Genomic DNA, 12035 nt, shown 5'->3' on the forward strand with positions numbered 1-12035 from the left:
TTTTTTTTTTTTTTTTTTTTTTTTTTTTTTTTTTTTTTTTTTTTTAAGTCTAAGGCTGCTCAGATCATGTGGACATTTTGGGAGAAGGTTAAAAGCAGCTGCTTCTGGAGCAATATCTTAATGCTGGTTATGAATTAAGGGTGTGCGCTGCCCACAAGCTCAATCGTTGCCTCCAGATGCATCTCCCTTGCAACTCACAATCCTCTCTGGAACTGCACAATTGCACAGAGGAAGGAGATAAATGGTAGGACCTCCGAAAAAACTCGTGTTTAGCTCTATTGGCACAGAGGCACGACTGGCCAACAACTAATGGTGACCATTCATTCGGGGTGGAAGAAACGTACTCCAATATTAATAAAGTCCTAGTGACTTCCACAGAAGTCTTGAGGGTTCAAGGCTTTACTCCCCACAACCTAAATGCCACAGTCAAATGACTCCAGTGTAGTTAGAGGGTGAAGGCCTCTCCCATGCACTGTGGGCAAGCTGACCCCCAAGAGAGTCTGCAAATGCATCCAAAAGGAAGGATCTCAGTTACACGATTTATGGGGGGTTGCTCTCGGGCTTTCCTTCTAGCTTGCTCCTTCGGGCTTTTGGCTTGGGGCAAGTGAGACTGGGTGGCACCTCTACTCCAAGGCCTCCAGGCTTGGGGTTTGCATGTAGGATGCCTGCCCTGGATCTGGGAGGATCTGCAGACTGACAAGTCTGGGAGGCAGGATACTTGCTGGTGGTAACGCCACCCAGACTTGAATGGCTGAGCTCTTCTCAGTCGAAATGGGGAGAGGCTGAGGGAACTGGGCTTGTTTAGTCCAGAGAAGAGAAAAGACGGAGGGGGATTGAATAGCAGCCTTCACCTCCCTGCAGGGGGGCTGCAAAGAGGATGGAGCTGGGCTGTTCTCAGTGGGGGCAGATGACAGGACAAGGAGCAATGGGCTCAAGTTGCAGCAAGAGAAGTTTTAAGTTGGATATTAGGAAAAACTCTCACTAGGAGGGTAGTAAAGCACTGGGACAGATTACCTAGAGAGGATGTGGAGTCTCTATCCATGGAGGATTTTAAGACCTGGGTAGACAAAGCCTTGGCTGGGATGATGTAGTTGGGGCTGGTCCTGCTTGGAGCAGGGGGGTGGACTAGATGTGACCTCCTAAGGTCCCTCCCAACCCTCATTTTCTATGAGGTTATTAAATTTAGAACTTAATTCAGAACTGATATGGGCCTGGAAACAAAATGTTATTTAAAAGAAGCTGTTTCCTTTCACACTACCCAGGGGCCCAAGAGAATGGAGGCAAAGACCCGGTGCCTTGGCAATGGCACGATGCAGATCCAGTCATCGACACATTGCACAGATGCAGTATTGACCTTCTTAAGCACAGAGACCGATCTAACGCCTGCGCAAAGCAGGGCTGGTTCTAGCGCTTTGTCTAAATGGGCTCTTGATTATGCCAGACGGGCCCTGAAATAGCTGCAGCCTGGTTCACTTGACCCTGCACAGTGCTCCGATGTAATCGCCTGACAGCAATCTCACGTTTACAGCAGACCATGCAATTACTCTGCTTGGACTCCAGCCAGGGCACTGAGATGAGTCTAATGGACACTGCCAGGCCCTTGGCTTTTTCTCTTCTTGACTACGTGGCGTGCCCAGCAGCACAGCTCGGTGCCAGGGCTTGCAGGGGGACAGCTGCTCTGCTCCAGTCCCTAGCATCACAGCTGATATTTTCATCACCCGTCTCCCTCTAAAGGAAAGCCCAGTTGCAACGCAGCCCTGGTTAGTCTGCTATAAATCCAAGGGGGTGTATCTGCATTCGCTTCAACCTATATATTCATTCCACTCTGTACCACAGATCTGAACAGAGGCGCAGCACACGTTGCGCCCAATCTACAGGAGAACTAAGCGATCCCCTCCTATTAGGAGCTTCCACTCCTTTGCTCCATACTGCACACAGCCTAAAATAGCATCTGTCACGACTTCTCGAAGGCATGAGAGACTTACCTGTCTACGCCTGACTTTCTCCACCTCTGGATCCTTTGGCTTCTCTTCTGGCTTCTGACCGGAGACTTCATTCTCCGCAGCCACCTCTTGCTTCAGAGAGCTTCTTAGCAAAAAACAAGCACAAATCGACAAAAAAACAAGGAGTTGAAATCAAGCAAAAGGGCTGTAGGAGAGAGAAGCGCAGTAGACCCAACTCCACTTCTTTCCCCAACTACCTACCAACTTTCTCTGATGGTTCAAGTAGATTAAAATTTATCCCAGTTCCCATGGGTCATGTGCCCCTGCCACCCCCCATCACTTACCAGCCATTTATAAACAGGAAAAATACTTTTAAAACACCAAACTAAGAGACATTTTCCTGCCCTTGGATGTGCCACCTCGTTAGAAGTTACCTGCTGATGATGTTTTCTTGCAAGGGCTTTTCTTTCAATTTCTTTGAATTCTTTTTTTCTTTTGGCCCCGGGGGCTGTGTGTCACAACAAAGAAAATAGGGAAAATATTTTAGAAGCGCAGCTAGAATGGAGGTTGTTCCTGCCCTACTATAATATATCAGGGATACGCAGCACTGAACCATTACAACTTGTTCCACACTAAACGTATCAAAGCCCAGCCAGCTTTGTGGAAAATAAATGCTTTCACTGAGAATCTCAAAGCATTGCTCATTGAGCCTTAACTCTGCTGGGTTTAAGGTTTACCCCCATTTTACAGAGGAGGAAACTAAGGTTAAGTCCCATGTTTCAGACATATTGAGCACACACAAAGCTCACTGAAGTCAACAGGAGGTGGGCACCTCAGAAAACCAGATGCCCTGGCCAAGGCTGCTCAGGTTTGCAGCTCACTAGAGGACACAGGAATGACGACTCCTAAACCATGTGAACTGCTCTCCCTGGTTGCAAAGGGGAGTTTGTGGAGTTCAAGACACAAAGCTTCCTACCAGACCTCAGACAAAGCAATTTTAAGCTATTTATATCACAGGAGCATAGAAAAGTCAAGCTGGCAGGGCCCTCAGGACGTCACTTCTACTTCACGCCCCTGTCAAAGCAGGATTGTCCCCCACTAAACCATCCCAGCCAAGCGTCTAGCTCTTGAAAACTTCCAAGGATGGAGATTTCACCACCTTTCTAGGCAGCCTGTTTCAAGGCTTCACCACCCTTAGAGTCAAAGCTCCTCCTAATCCCCAACCTCAGTTTCCCCTGCTGCAATTTGAGACCGTTGCTCCTTGCCCCGTCCCCTGGAGCCACATAAAATAGCCTCTGTCTGTCCTCTCCATCATCACCCTTCAGGTATCTGCAGGCTTATCAAACACCACCCCCCCCAGTCTCCTCTGCTCCAGGCTAAATAATCCCAGGTCTCCCAACCATCAGTCATGTTTTCCAGACCCCTAAATCACTGTGTTTCCTCCTGTGGCAGTGTGGGGTAGGAAAGTGCAGTTATCCCCATCTCATCGAGGGACGGGATCCTCTGCATGACTTTCCCAGGGGAAGAAATAACCTTTTGCCTCTAAAATGAGCAGCAGGATGCAACACTGCCAGGGGCTGTAATAATTCTGTTTGTGGCTGCTGCTTCTCCCATCAAAGGGACAGCGATCAGTTTTTCCCCTTAAAACCCAATGCACTCTTACCCGATTGCTTTGCTGAGTTTCTTCCTGCTCCCTGCTCCCAGCCTTTGCTTTCGGCTGCTTCTGCTCAGAGTCGCTTTTTATTTTCCTTAAAGAAGAAAAACACATCCATGACTGGGGAGACAACCCAAAGCAGCCAGTGGGACTTCTTGAACTACGCTGGAAAAAAAAAACAAAGAAACCAAGCCATCCTTTCCCCACTAGTTAATGCCTTTCATTTGTACTAAGATGCTTTCCCAAGAATTGAAACACCACCTGTTCCAGTCCATACTGATGCCTTTAAAACTCACCTGTGGCTATTCCTACAGCCAAATAGAGCCCCTGGTGAGAGACATCACAGCCTTGCAGTATTTGTGGAAGGACCAGCACTGAAATAACAGTCGCACTCATTTGTTTGCCATAAAAATCCTCCGGAGCTGCCATCATCTCTGACTTGGCTCCATAGAGAAGCAGCAGCAAAAACAGCTACGGTGCGCATCAAATACAGCCGCTAATCCGTGCTAACTTCCCGTGTTTAGCGAGCTAACTGTCCATGTGCACACGCTTGTTCCTTTAGGCAGTATAGCTCAGTTCGTGATGGACATGGAGCCACCTGAACCACAAAGAGGGCTGTCTTTGTGGGTTTGCAGGGAAGTTACTGTGCAGTAAGCTTGGGAGCATATCAACAGGGCCCTTGCTTCTAGTGGATGCTCTTCAGTCATGAAGACTGCCTCGGTGCATGGCCACTTACTCCACTTGGAAAGCTATTTCCACTGCATCTCTGGATTGGGCCCTGCCAGGAGCATCTGATGACAGGACAGGACACCATCCAGGTTTGGGAGCCTGGAAAGTATCTGAGCAGTGCTGGCATTAATGAATTAATAATTTAGAGACTCTCCCAGACTTAAAGGAAATGATTCAAGGTGCCGGAGCCTGCAGCGTTTGAACAGTTTTCACAAGATGCCTCAGGAGAAGGCTTTCTAGCTAAAATCCCTGTCTGATCCCATCACTGAAGCACACAAGCCTCTCACCAGCCTGAGTCTCCACTGCAAGGGAGAGAAGGGCTCTTAGTGTCAAGTCCTAGCAAGAATAAGGCCCAGATCCAGAAAGGGATACGGAAGGCTGAATTTCACCTTGGCCCTGTGCTCCTGAAACATCCCATCCAGTCACCCAGCCCTGGAGATACCCCACCTCCATACCCAGCTTATACTTTTCACTGTAAAGATGCCTCAAGTCACAAGTCTGAGCGTGCTTGGAGCAGCCCTTGTCCTGACAGGGTTGAGCCCTTCATTGCTCACTCCTGTCTACACCCAACCAGGTACCAGAAACAAGCAGCACGGTCCAGAAGGCATTCAGACCACCGACAGGATCAGGGCCACATAAAAGGCAGCTGTGGGCTCCAGTCTGCTGGATAGCAATGACAGTAGCAGTGGGGTTGGTAGCAATGGCAGGCCCCTGTCCCCACCTGATCAATGCACTTGCTCAGGATGGAGAAGGCCAGGGTTCAAATCCCTACTCTGCCTAAAAGAGCTCTCCCTCACCAAGAGGACAGCCCAAACCCAAGGGCTCTAGGTTATTCTGGGTGCAGACATGATCCATCCCTCTTGCAAAACCCGTGTTAATGGGTAGGAGCCAATGCAAGGTTTGCTGGGCCAGTGAGACCACAAGGACTTGGTGTTGCAGTCTAGCGGTTAGGGCAGCAACCTGGGAAGAGGTACCGAAGCTGGAACTCAGAGCCGCATGGCATCTCTTATATGAAACTTTGACACGACAAACCTCTGTACCAGCAAATGGCCAACGCCCACAGGCCTCTCGCCAGCCATTCAATGAGTGCATTAGGTATGAAGTGACAGCATATCATTGCTGACCGAAGTACCCACCTGCTCACGCTGTCCTTTGTCTTCATCAACGATGATGCCTCCAGATCAGTTTTCTTAGGGCTCCCCATAGCCCTTTTGCCTCCAGACTCCTCTTTATCACTCATTGTGCAAATTCACATCTGCAAACCAAAAGGCTGCATCAAGCCACATGCAAGAGAGAAGCATCCTAATAATATCACCAGACCCGGGTCTCCACTGAAATCCAGATAGCTCCATGTTGCTGTTGTGCGATCACACGCCAAATGGCAGCAAGTCTAGGCGGGGAGCAACTGCAGCATGTGATTTAATGGGAAAAGTGGTGAAGCATCTCAAGCTAAATGCATTTATATCTTCCAGTGCTAGATGGCACAAGAAAAGGGTGGTAGGGAAAAGACATCTCTGTATGAGCCAGGAATATCAGGGACTAACAGACACTGCAGTTTCCTAACAAAGAAAACATCTTTGGTGAACAAGATTATTTCAGACCAAGTTATACAATCAGCGGATGCACAACTCGCACATTTTATTTTTTTTTATCTGTATCCTAATCGTATCTACAGGCTTGAACAAAATTGGATTTCTGGGTATGTCAGCTGGACAAACACAAACTGTGAAGTTTAGCATATAACGTGCATTTCCCCCACTGAAAAAGGAGGCCCAAAATTAGGGTGCATCCTTCAACTCAAGTTGCAGCAAGAGAGGTCTAGGTTGAATATTAGGAAAAACTCTCTCACGAGGAGAGTAGTAAAACACTGGAACAGGTTACCCAGAGAGGTGGTGCAATCTCCATCTTTGGAGGTTTTTAAGACCTGGCTCAACAAAGCCTTGTCTGGGATGCTGTAGCTGGGGCTGGTCCTGCTTGGAGCAGGGGGTTGGACTAGCTGTGACCTCCTGAGGTCCCTTCCCACCCTCGTTTTCTACGAGTCTATGATACAGCGAAGCTACCTAACTTAATATCATTGCAAGCATTGTACTAAAAGTTGATCAATATCCAGTCACATTTTTCTGAGGGAAGAAGAAACCTCTCTCACAATTTTAGTCTTTTCAGAGTTTTCATAGACATTAGGGCTAGCAGGGACCTCGCAAGATCATCAGGTCCAGACTGGAGAGGTACACCATCAAATACAGTTACAAGAGCCAGTTTCCGTGCTAAAAAATTCATGATCTAAATATGCAACACAGACAAAGGACAATAGAGGGAACCAAAGCATTTAAAGCAGCAGGGACTTGCCCAATAAATAAATATATAAACAGCAGCTCACCAGTATAGATGGGAACAGAGCCCAGATCTCTCGTGATCTCTGTTAACACCTTGCCCACGAGGTCAGGGGACCACCATGCTGGATAAAGACCCCTCACCCATTCCTGTGGCCAGGGGCAGCCTCCTATAGGGCTCAGCACCCTCCTACCCTCAAAATGCAAAGACATGGTACTTTGGAGGGGCTAATTAACTCTGCCGAGGTAATGAGCAGTGCCACCTCCACTCCGGACCTAGCATGCATGGACTGAGCTCAGATGTCCCTGCAGCCTGTCTGGCAAGAAGACCGCAAGAGCAGTAGCCGGATAGGCAAGTAGATTATCTGCAGGGCAGTAAACAGGCTACGTGTATGTGGGAAGCTGCAGGAGGAGGCTGGATGTGGGCTCCGAAAGGCTGGATGCCTCCGCTACCTGGGCTGCATGAACTCCAACTAAACACGAACATACCAACCAGGGTGAATATCAGCACCCTCCAATGGTCTAAAATAGGAGAGGGTTGGTAAAGAGAGGACAGATGGGCAGGAACACATCCCAGCGGGGTTATCATTCAGTGAAACACATACTTGGCAAGCACTTCACGGCATTAATGCCCCAAACCCCAAGCCAACCTGCAAAGAGAAATGCCAGTAAAAAGCATCCGTGAACGCTGAGCCTCCCAGAGCAGAACGGGAGTTGCGGGCATGCAATTTTAGACACCAGCAGTCAGATTTTTGGGAGAGAGTCTTGCATGCTGGGGGTGTTTGGACATCCGGCCCTTATCCAGGTAAGGACTTAGGAGCTAAGCTGGCTTTTAAAGCCCTGCCAGCAGCGTCCACTGACTTTCACAGCTCCAACTCCACATGAAACAGATGCTCAACATTGCAAGTCACCAGACAAGCTCAAATCCCCAAGGAAAATCAATATGGAGCTGGGAAGAAAACCTAGGCTGAGCCCCAAGATAACCTTTTATGCATAAACCAAAATATATCAAGGAGTGGAGAAGGTCTACATAGTCCTCAGTGGGCTTACATTTACCACAAAATTTCTTTGCAATTTTACCATAGTGCAAGCCTACAGCGTTAACATTTATTGCACTTGCGGAGAGCATTTGGTGAATGCTGGCAACAGCCAAAAAATACGATGCAATGAGAAATGGGGCACTCTGGTAGATGAAGCCAAACCTTATCTTTCCTTCTAGAGCTGAAAGCATCCCGCAACGTGAATTAAAAAAATAAATAAAATCAAGCCATAAGGGATTCAAACCATACAACCACATTGGTGGAATACGTTGCAACCCAACCAAACACGACCTAAGTAGCAACCAAAGTCATCCCTGGTGGTTTCCTTAAAACAGCCACTTTTTGCAGGACCTGAGCGCTTTCAGCAAGAGAAATCCAAGTCCTAACTAGGGGACTTGTAAACTCTTGGAGATCATGAAACATAGGCTCTTATCTAAGCACCTTCGCAAGCTTGTACTGGAATAGGCCCAAACACCAGTGGGCATTTGCTGCTGGGAGATCTCAAGGAGCTCACCTGGACTGGGCTGCACCCAGCTAGATGATGCCTGATGTCCTTGCAAACTGCTCTCCTACCTTCTCTCTAGAAACACTGCCCCGCTTCCAAGGGGGGTATTTGAAGACCTGCTGATGACCCCTGATTGGAGGACCAGGTGCCCAAGGTGCATTCTGGGAAATGCAGTCTTCAACTGGAAGTCAAATCCCATAGGGGGGTGGAAAAAAAAAAAAAAACTGTAACTCTTGGGAAAAAAGTCTCTCCTATAAAAAGGAACCTCCATTTATTTTATCAACATTATTTTTTTAACCACTCATGGCCTGGATGGAGCACTTCTTTCTAAGGCAGGAGATGTAAGTGCACTCTTGTCTCCTTAAGCTTTTCATAGCCTCAAGTGGGCAGCAGAAAGAAGGGAGCTGGTATTTCCCTGAGCCACTGGCATGTGGGGGATGTCTGTGACCATGTAGACAGGCAAGGGAAACATCTGGGGGCTACAAACACGACCTCTGGGCAGCTTCTGCGGCAGGGCTGCTCCTGGACGTTGGGCCCCAGGGAATGGGCTTTTCTGTTCATCCTTTCTGGGAGCTCTGGCCTCATTGCCATGACTTGCCCAGAAGCTGAGCCTGGGGAAAAAATATGCTCGAGAGCAAATTAGCATAGGTTGGTGCATCTGTTTGCTTAAAACCCTCAACCAAAGCTATGCCCAGCTCCTCCATATTGCTATTTCACCTACTTCTTGCAGCTTGTCTCTACTTTCTCTTCTAGCAACCAAGCAGAAGCAGCTTTAGATGTACAAAATGCTGTTCCCTTTCTAGGAACAGGTGGGGTAAGAAGGGATAAAGTTGGCTTCCGGGTGGCCTCAGGTTTGCAAAGCAGGTTTGATTGTAAAGGGGCAGTAGAGTAGGCTGAGGAGCACTGGGAAGTCCCCAAAACCTTCTGGGAAAAAATGCAAGCAGGCATTTCTGGGAAGAGCAGCAGTAAGGTTGGTGTGCCCCAGGGAGGTCCAAGCTGCACTAATCCTTGCATTGCCCCGGGGCTTTTTCTGAAGCACAAGTCTTGGACATGCAACCCCAAGCTTGCTCTGGGTGAAGAGCAGTTCAGGGCTCACACCAGTGCCTAAAGGAGGTTGTGCAATTGCTGTGGGCAGGTGGGTGTTGATCCCTGTTACCCTTCACCTTAAATTTACCATCTTTTCTGTGAACTGAGCTCCCTTACCTGGCAGCAGGCAGTGCATTCCCTTCCTCTTCCAGCCTGTTTCTGAGTCCCAGGACCTTGCCCTGGAGCTGGCTGCAATCAAGCCCACCTGGGGCTGGTAGAAAGCACCTGGGGGACTTCAGATGCACAGAAAAAGCATGGATCAGCCACTTTGGGAAGGACCCCAGCTTCTAGAGCTGGGGTTATTCTGCTGCTGCTATTCAAGTTCATGACCAGGCTGCTCTTGACTGGGGGGGATGATAACAGGAGACACAGGGACAACTTATTCTAAGGTCTCCTTGTGCAGGGTTAAGCACCGTATTTGCACTCCTGATAGATAGGGACAGCCCCTTCACAGGTCTGCTTGAACCTGGTGACACCTGGTTTGCAAAATAGGCCTTCTTGAGTGAGTGAAATAGCTCCCACCTGCAGCCAGGAAGGTAAAGGGCTGGTGAGGATGTGGTGCGTGGGTTAGTTAATGTTTGTGCTAGCTCCCTACCATGGGTTAAAGCAGGGTAATGGGAAAGCTAAAGGGTCTAGGTCTTGCCTTGCTTGTTCCTCTTCTACTGTGTTATGCTTCTTCTCACAGGGAGGTAAATCTGACCCTGTCCTCCCCCATCTCTGGAAATACTGGTCTGCATCTCCCTTTATTACTATGGAGTGAACTGGCTGAGAGGCAGGACTGCAAGACTGGACCCTCCAGGAAGGATCCTTCCAAGGCCAAACTGGATTTCATTGGTGTGAGTCTCATGGGAACATAACCCTGTGGCCCCCCCGCACTGAAGCTAATTAAGAACTAGCTGCTCTGGGGGGGTTAACAATAGAAACAATTCATACCTAGCTCTTATTACGTAGCACTCTTCCTTCTGAGCTCTGGAAGGAGGTCAGACTGTGTTGGGAGGGAACCAGCTGATTGCAAGTAAGGCCCATCTGTTGCAAGCCATCCTTGCTCTGCCTGCAATTCGGTGAATGCACTAAGGTCCTGCTCCTTGCCACGCATCTAACCCCCCCAAGGTGCTGAAAAGCCAAGGGGAGCGAAGCATGCCCATTGCCCAGCCCTATTGCAGCCCAAGCAAAGGGCCCTGCTCTGTGCTGTTGCTAAGAGCCTGAGCGGCATTAATCTAAATCAGCCTTAATGCGACTTCACGGTGGGCAGAAACCCAAGCTGGAGCAGCAGCCTGCGTCTATTGAGGCCACGCAGAGGAAGTGACATTTCGTGCAGGTTTGGACAGGAAATCTGGGGGTAACTTTTCCTTATTGTGGTCTGCTATACCAAGAGTTATTGCTGAACATGTTAGACCCCCTCCCTGCCAAGGCAAGAAGGGGACCTGGTGTCATCCCAAATACAAAGAGCATCTTTGTTCCTCCATGACAATCACTCCTTTTGGATTAAGAAATCCAAACTCAAGGGGGATCTCCTCTTTAAACATGCTGCGTTAATCCTCCCTCAAGGAGTAGCAAAAGAGCTCCTGTCCCAAAAAGAGCCATATAGTGGAAACTGATAGTTACCTACTAACAAGCTTTCTTGCTGCAGACACGAAGTGAAATTGTTCCATCCTGTTTTGTGCAAGCCAACAGCCAGGGACCATTTTTATACATGCCAAGTATTTTATATACAGAAAGCTGGAACTGGACACTGGGATGTATATAGTAGGTTGCAATTTAAATAGTCCTGGGGAATTTCTCACCTGGATTGTCAATGCCAGGCAGCTAAACCTGTGCCCTAAGGAAACTGTAGGATCTGTGGATCCCTGCAAAAGGCTAGGAGTCAGTAGATTTGTATGATACGCACAATATAACCTCAAAAGGCACAAAAATCTTGGATGGGGAGTGGTGTATAGATAAAACCGAAGTGGAGCCGATTTAAGAGCGTTGCATGTGTAATCTCTGGGTTTTTATCTTGTGCATTGTGTTTGCACAGTTAACTATGCTAATAGTGCATGGCAGCCTAAGAAGGACCTCAAGGCACCGCAGGATGCTCCGGCCTCCCGGTTGAGCATTGCCGTGCTCATGAAATGGCAGTGTTTGGCAGCCGGGTTCACATTCCCGCTGCCTCGCTGTCCTCCATGTTGGCACGTGCACGAGAAGGCAGGTTATACAGTCTGTGCAATCTTAGAAATTGTATTTCCCAACTCCCCAGTGCTTTTTGTGGCAGACTGATTCCTTTTCAAGGCATGTGCTGATGTCCTAGGGTAGCTCTTTTGGGTTTTTTTCAGAGTGCCTGAAAGAGATTTAAATTGCAGGCCCTTTGTGACTTAACAGGACTGTGCGGAAGCAGCAAGATCGGAACAGGTTTGGCCCGTCCGTGTGCCCAAGGGAAGCCTGACTTCTGGGAAGGGAGGCAGGGCGCCAGGAGAGCATTGCTTCACATCTTGCAGCCAGACCCTGGGAAAAGGGAGCTGGTGGGGGGGCCCAGCCCAGGCATGGCTCTGTGGAAGCAGAGTGCAGTGGTACTGCAAGGGCCCAGCCGTCGCATGGGGTGGGTCGTGCGTATGCAGTGCTCCAGGTGTTGCATAGAGGCAGGGAAAGCAGTGTTCCAAGTGTTGCATGGGGAGGTGCAGGGAATGCAGTGCTGCAAGTGTGTGTTGCATGGGGGAAGTGTTGGGGTGGGGGGGGGGGGGGCGGTGTTCCAGAGGTGTTGCATGGGGGAGG

General features: G+C 48.9%; 1 protein-coding gene across 1 annotated transcript in view; it reads right to left on the bottom strand.

The window, feature by feature from the left end:
* The window catches only part of LOC109299152 (muscle M-line assembly protein unc-89-like), a 9804-nt gene extending 1496 nt beyond the window's left edge, over positions 1-8308 (bottom strand). The window contains exons 1-5 of the mRNA XM_019519702.1: positions 8211-8308; positions 5463-5581; positions 3607-3691; positions 2378-2451; positions 1986-2085 (exon numbers count right to left, since the gene is read on the bottom strand). Coding sequence (XP_019375247.1) covers positions 1986-2085; positions 2378-2451; positions 3607-3691; positions 5463-5566 — 363 coding nt within the window. The 5' untranslated portion in view covers positions 5567-5581; positions 8211-8308. The remainder of the gene's footprint in view (positions 1-1985; positions 2086-2377; positions 2452-3606; positions 3692-5462; positions 5582-8210) is intronic.
* Positions 8309-12035: the final 3727 nt, after the last annotated feature.

Source organism: Gavialis gangeticus, unplaced genomic scaffold (assembly GCF_001723915.1).
Source record: "Gavialis gangeticus isolate Ggan-Ray unplaced genomic scaffold, GavGan_comp1, whole genome shotgun sequence".
NCBI classification, from domain to species: Eukaryota; Metazoa; Chordata; order Crocodylia; family Gavialidae; genus Gavialis; species Gavialis gangeticus.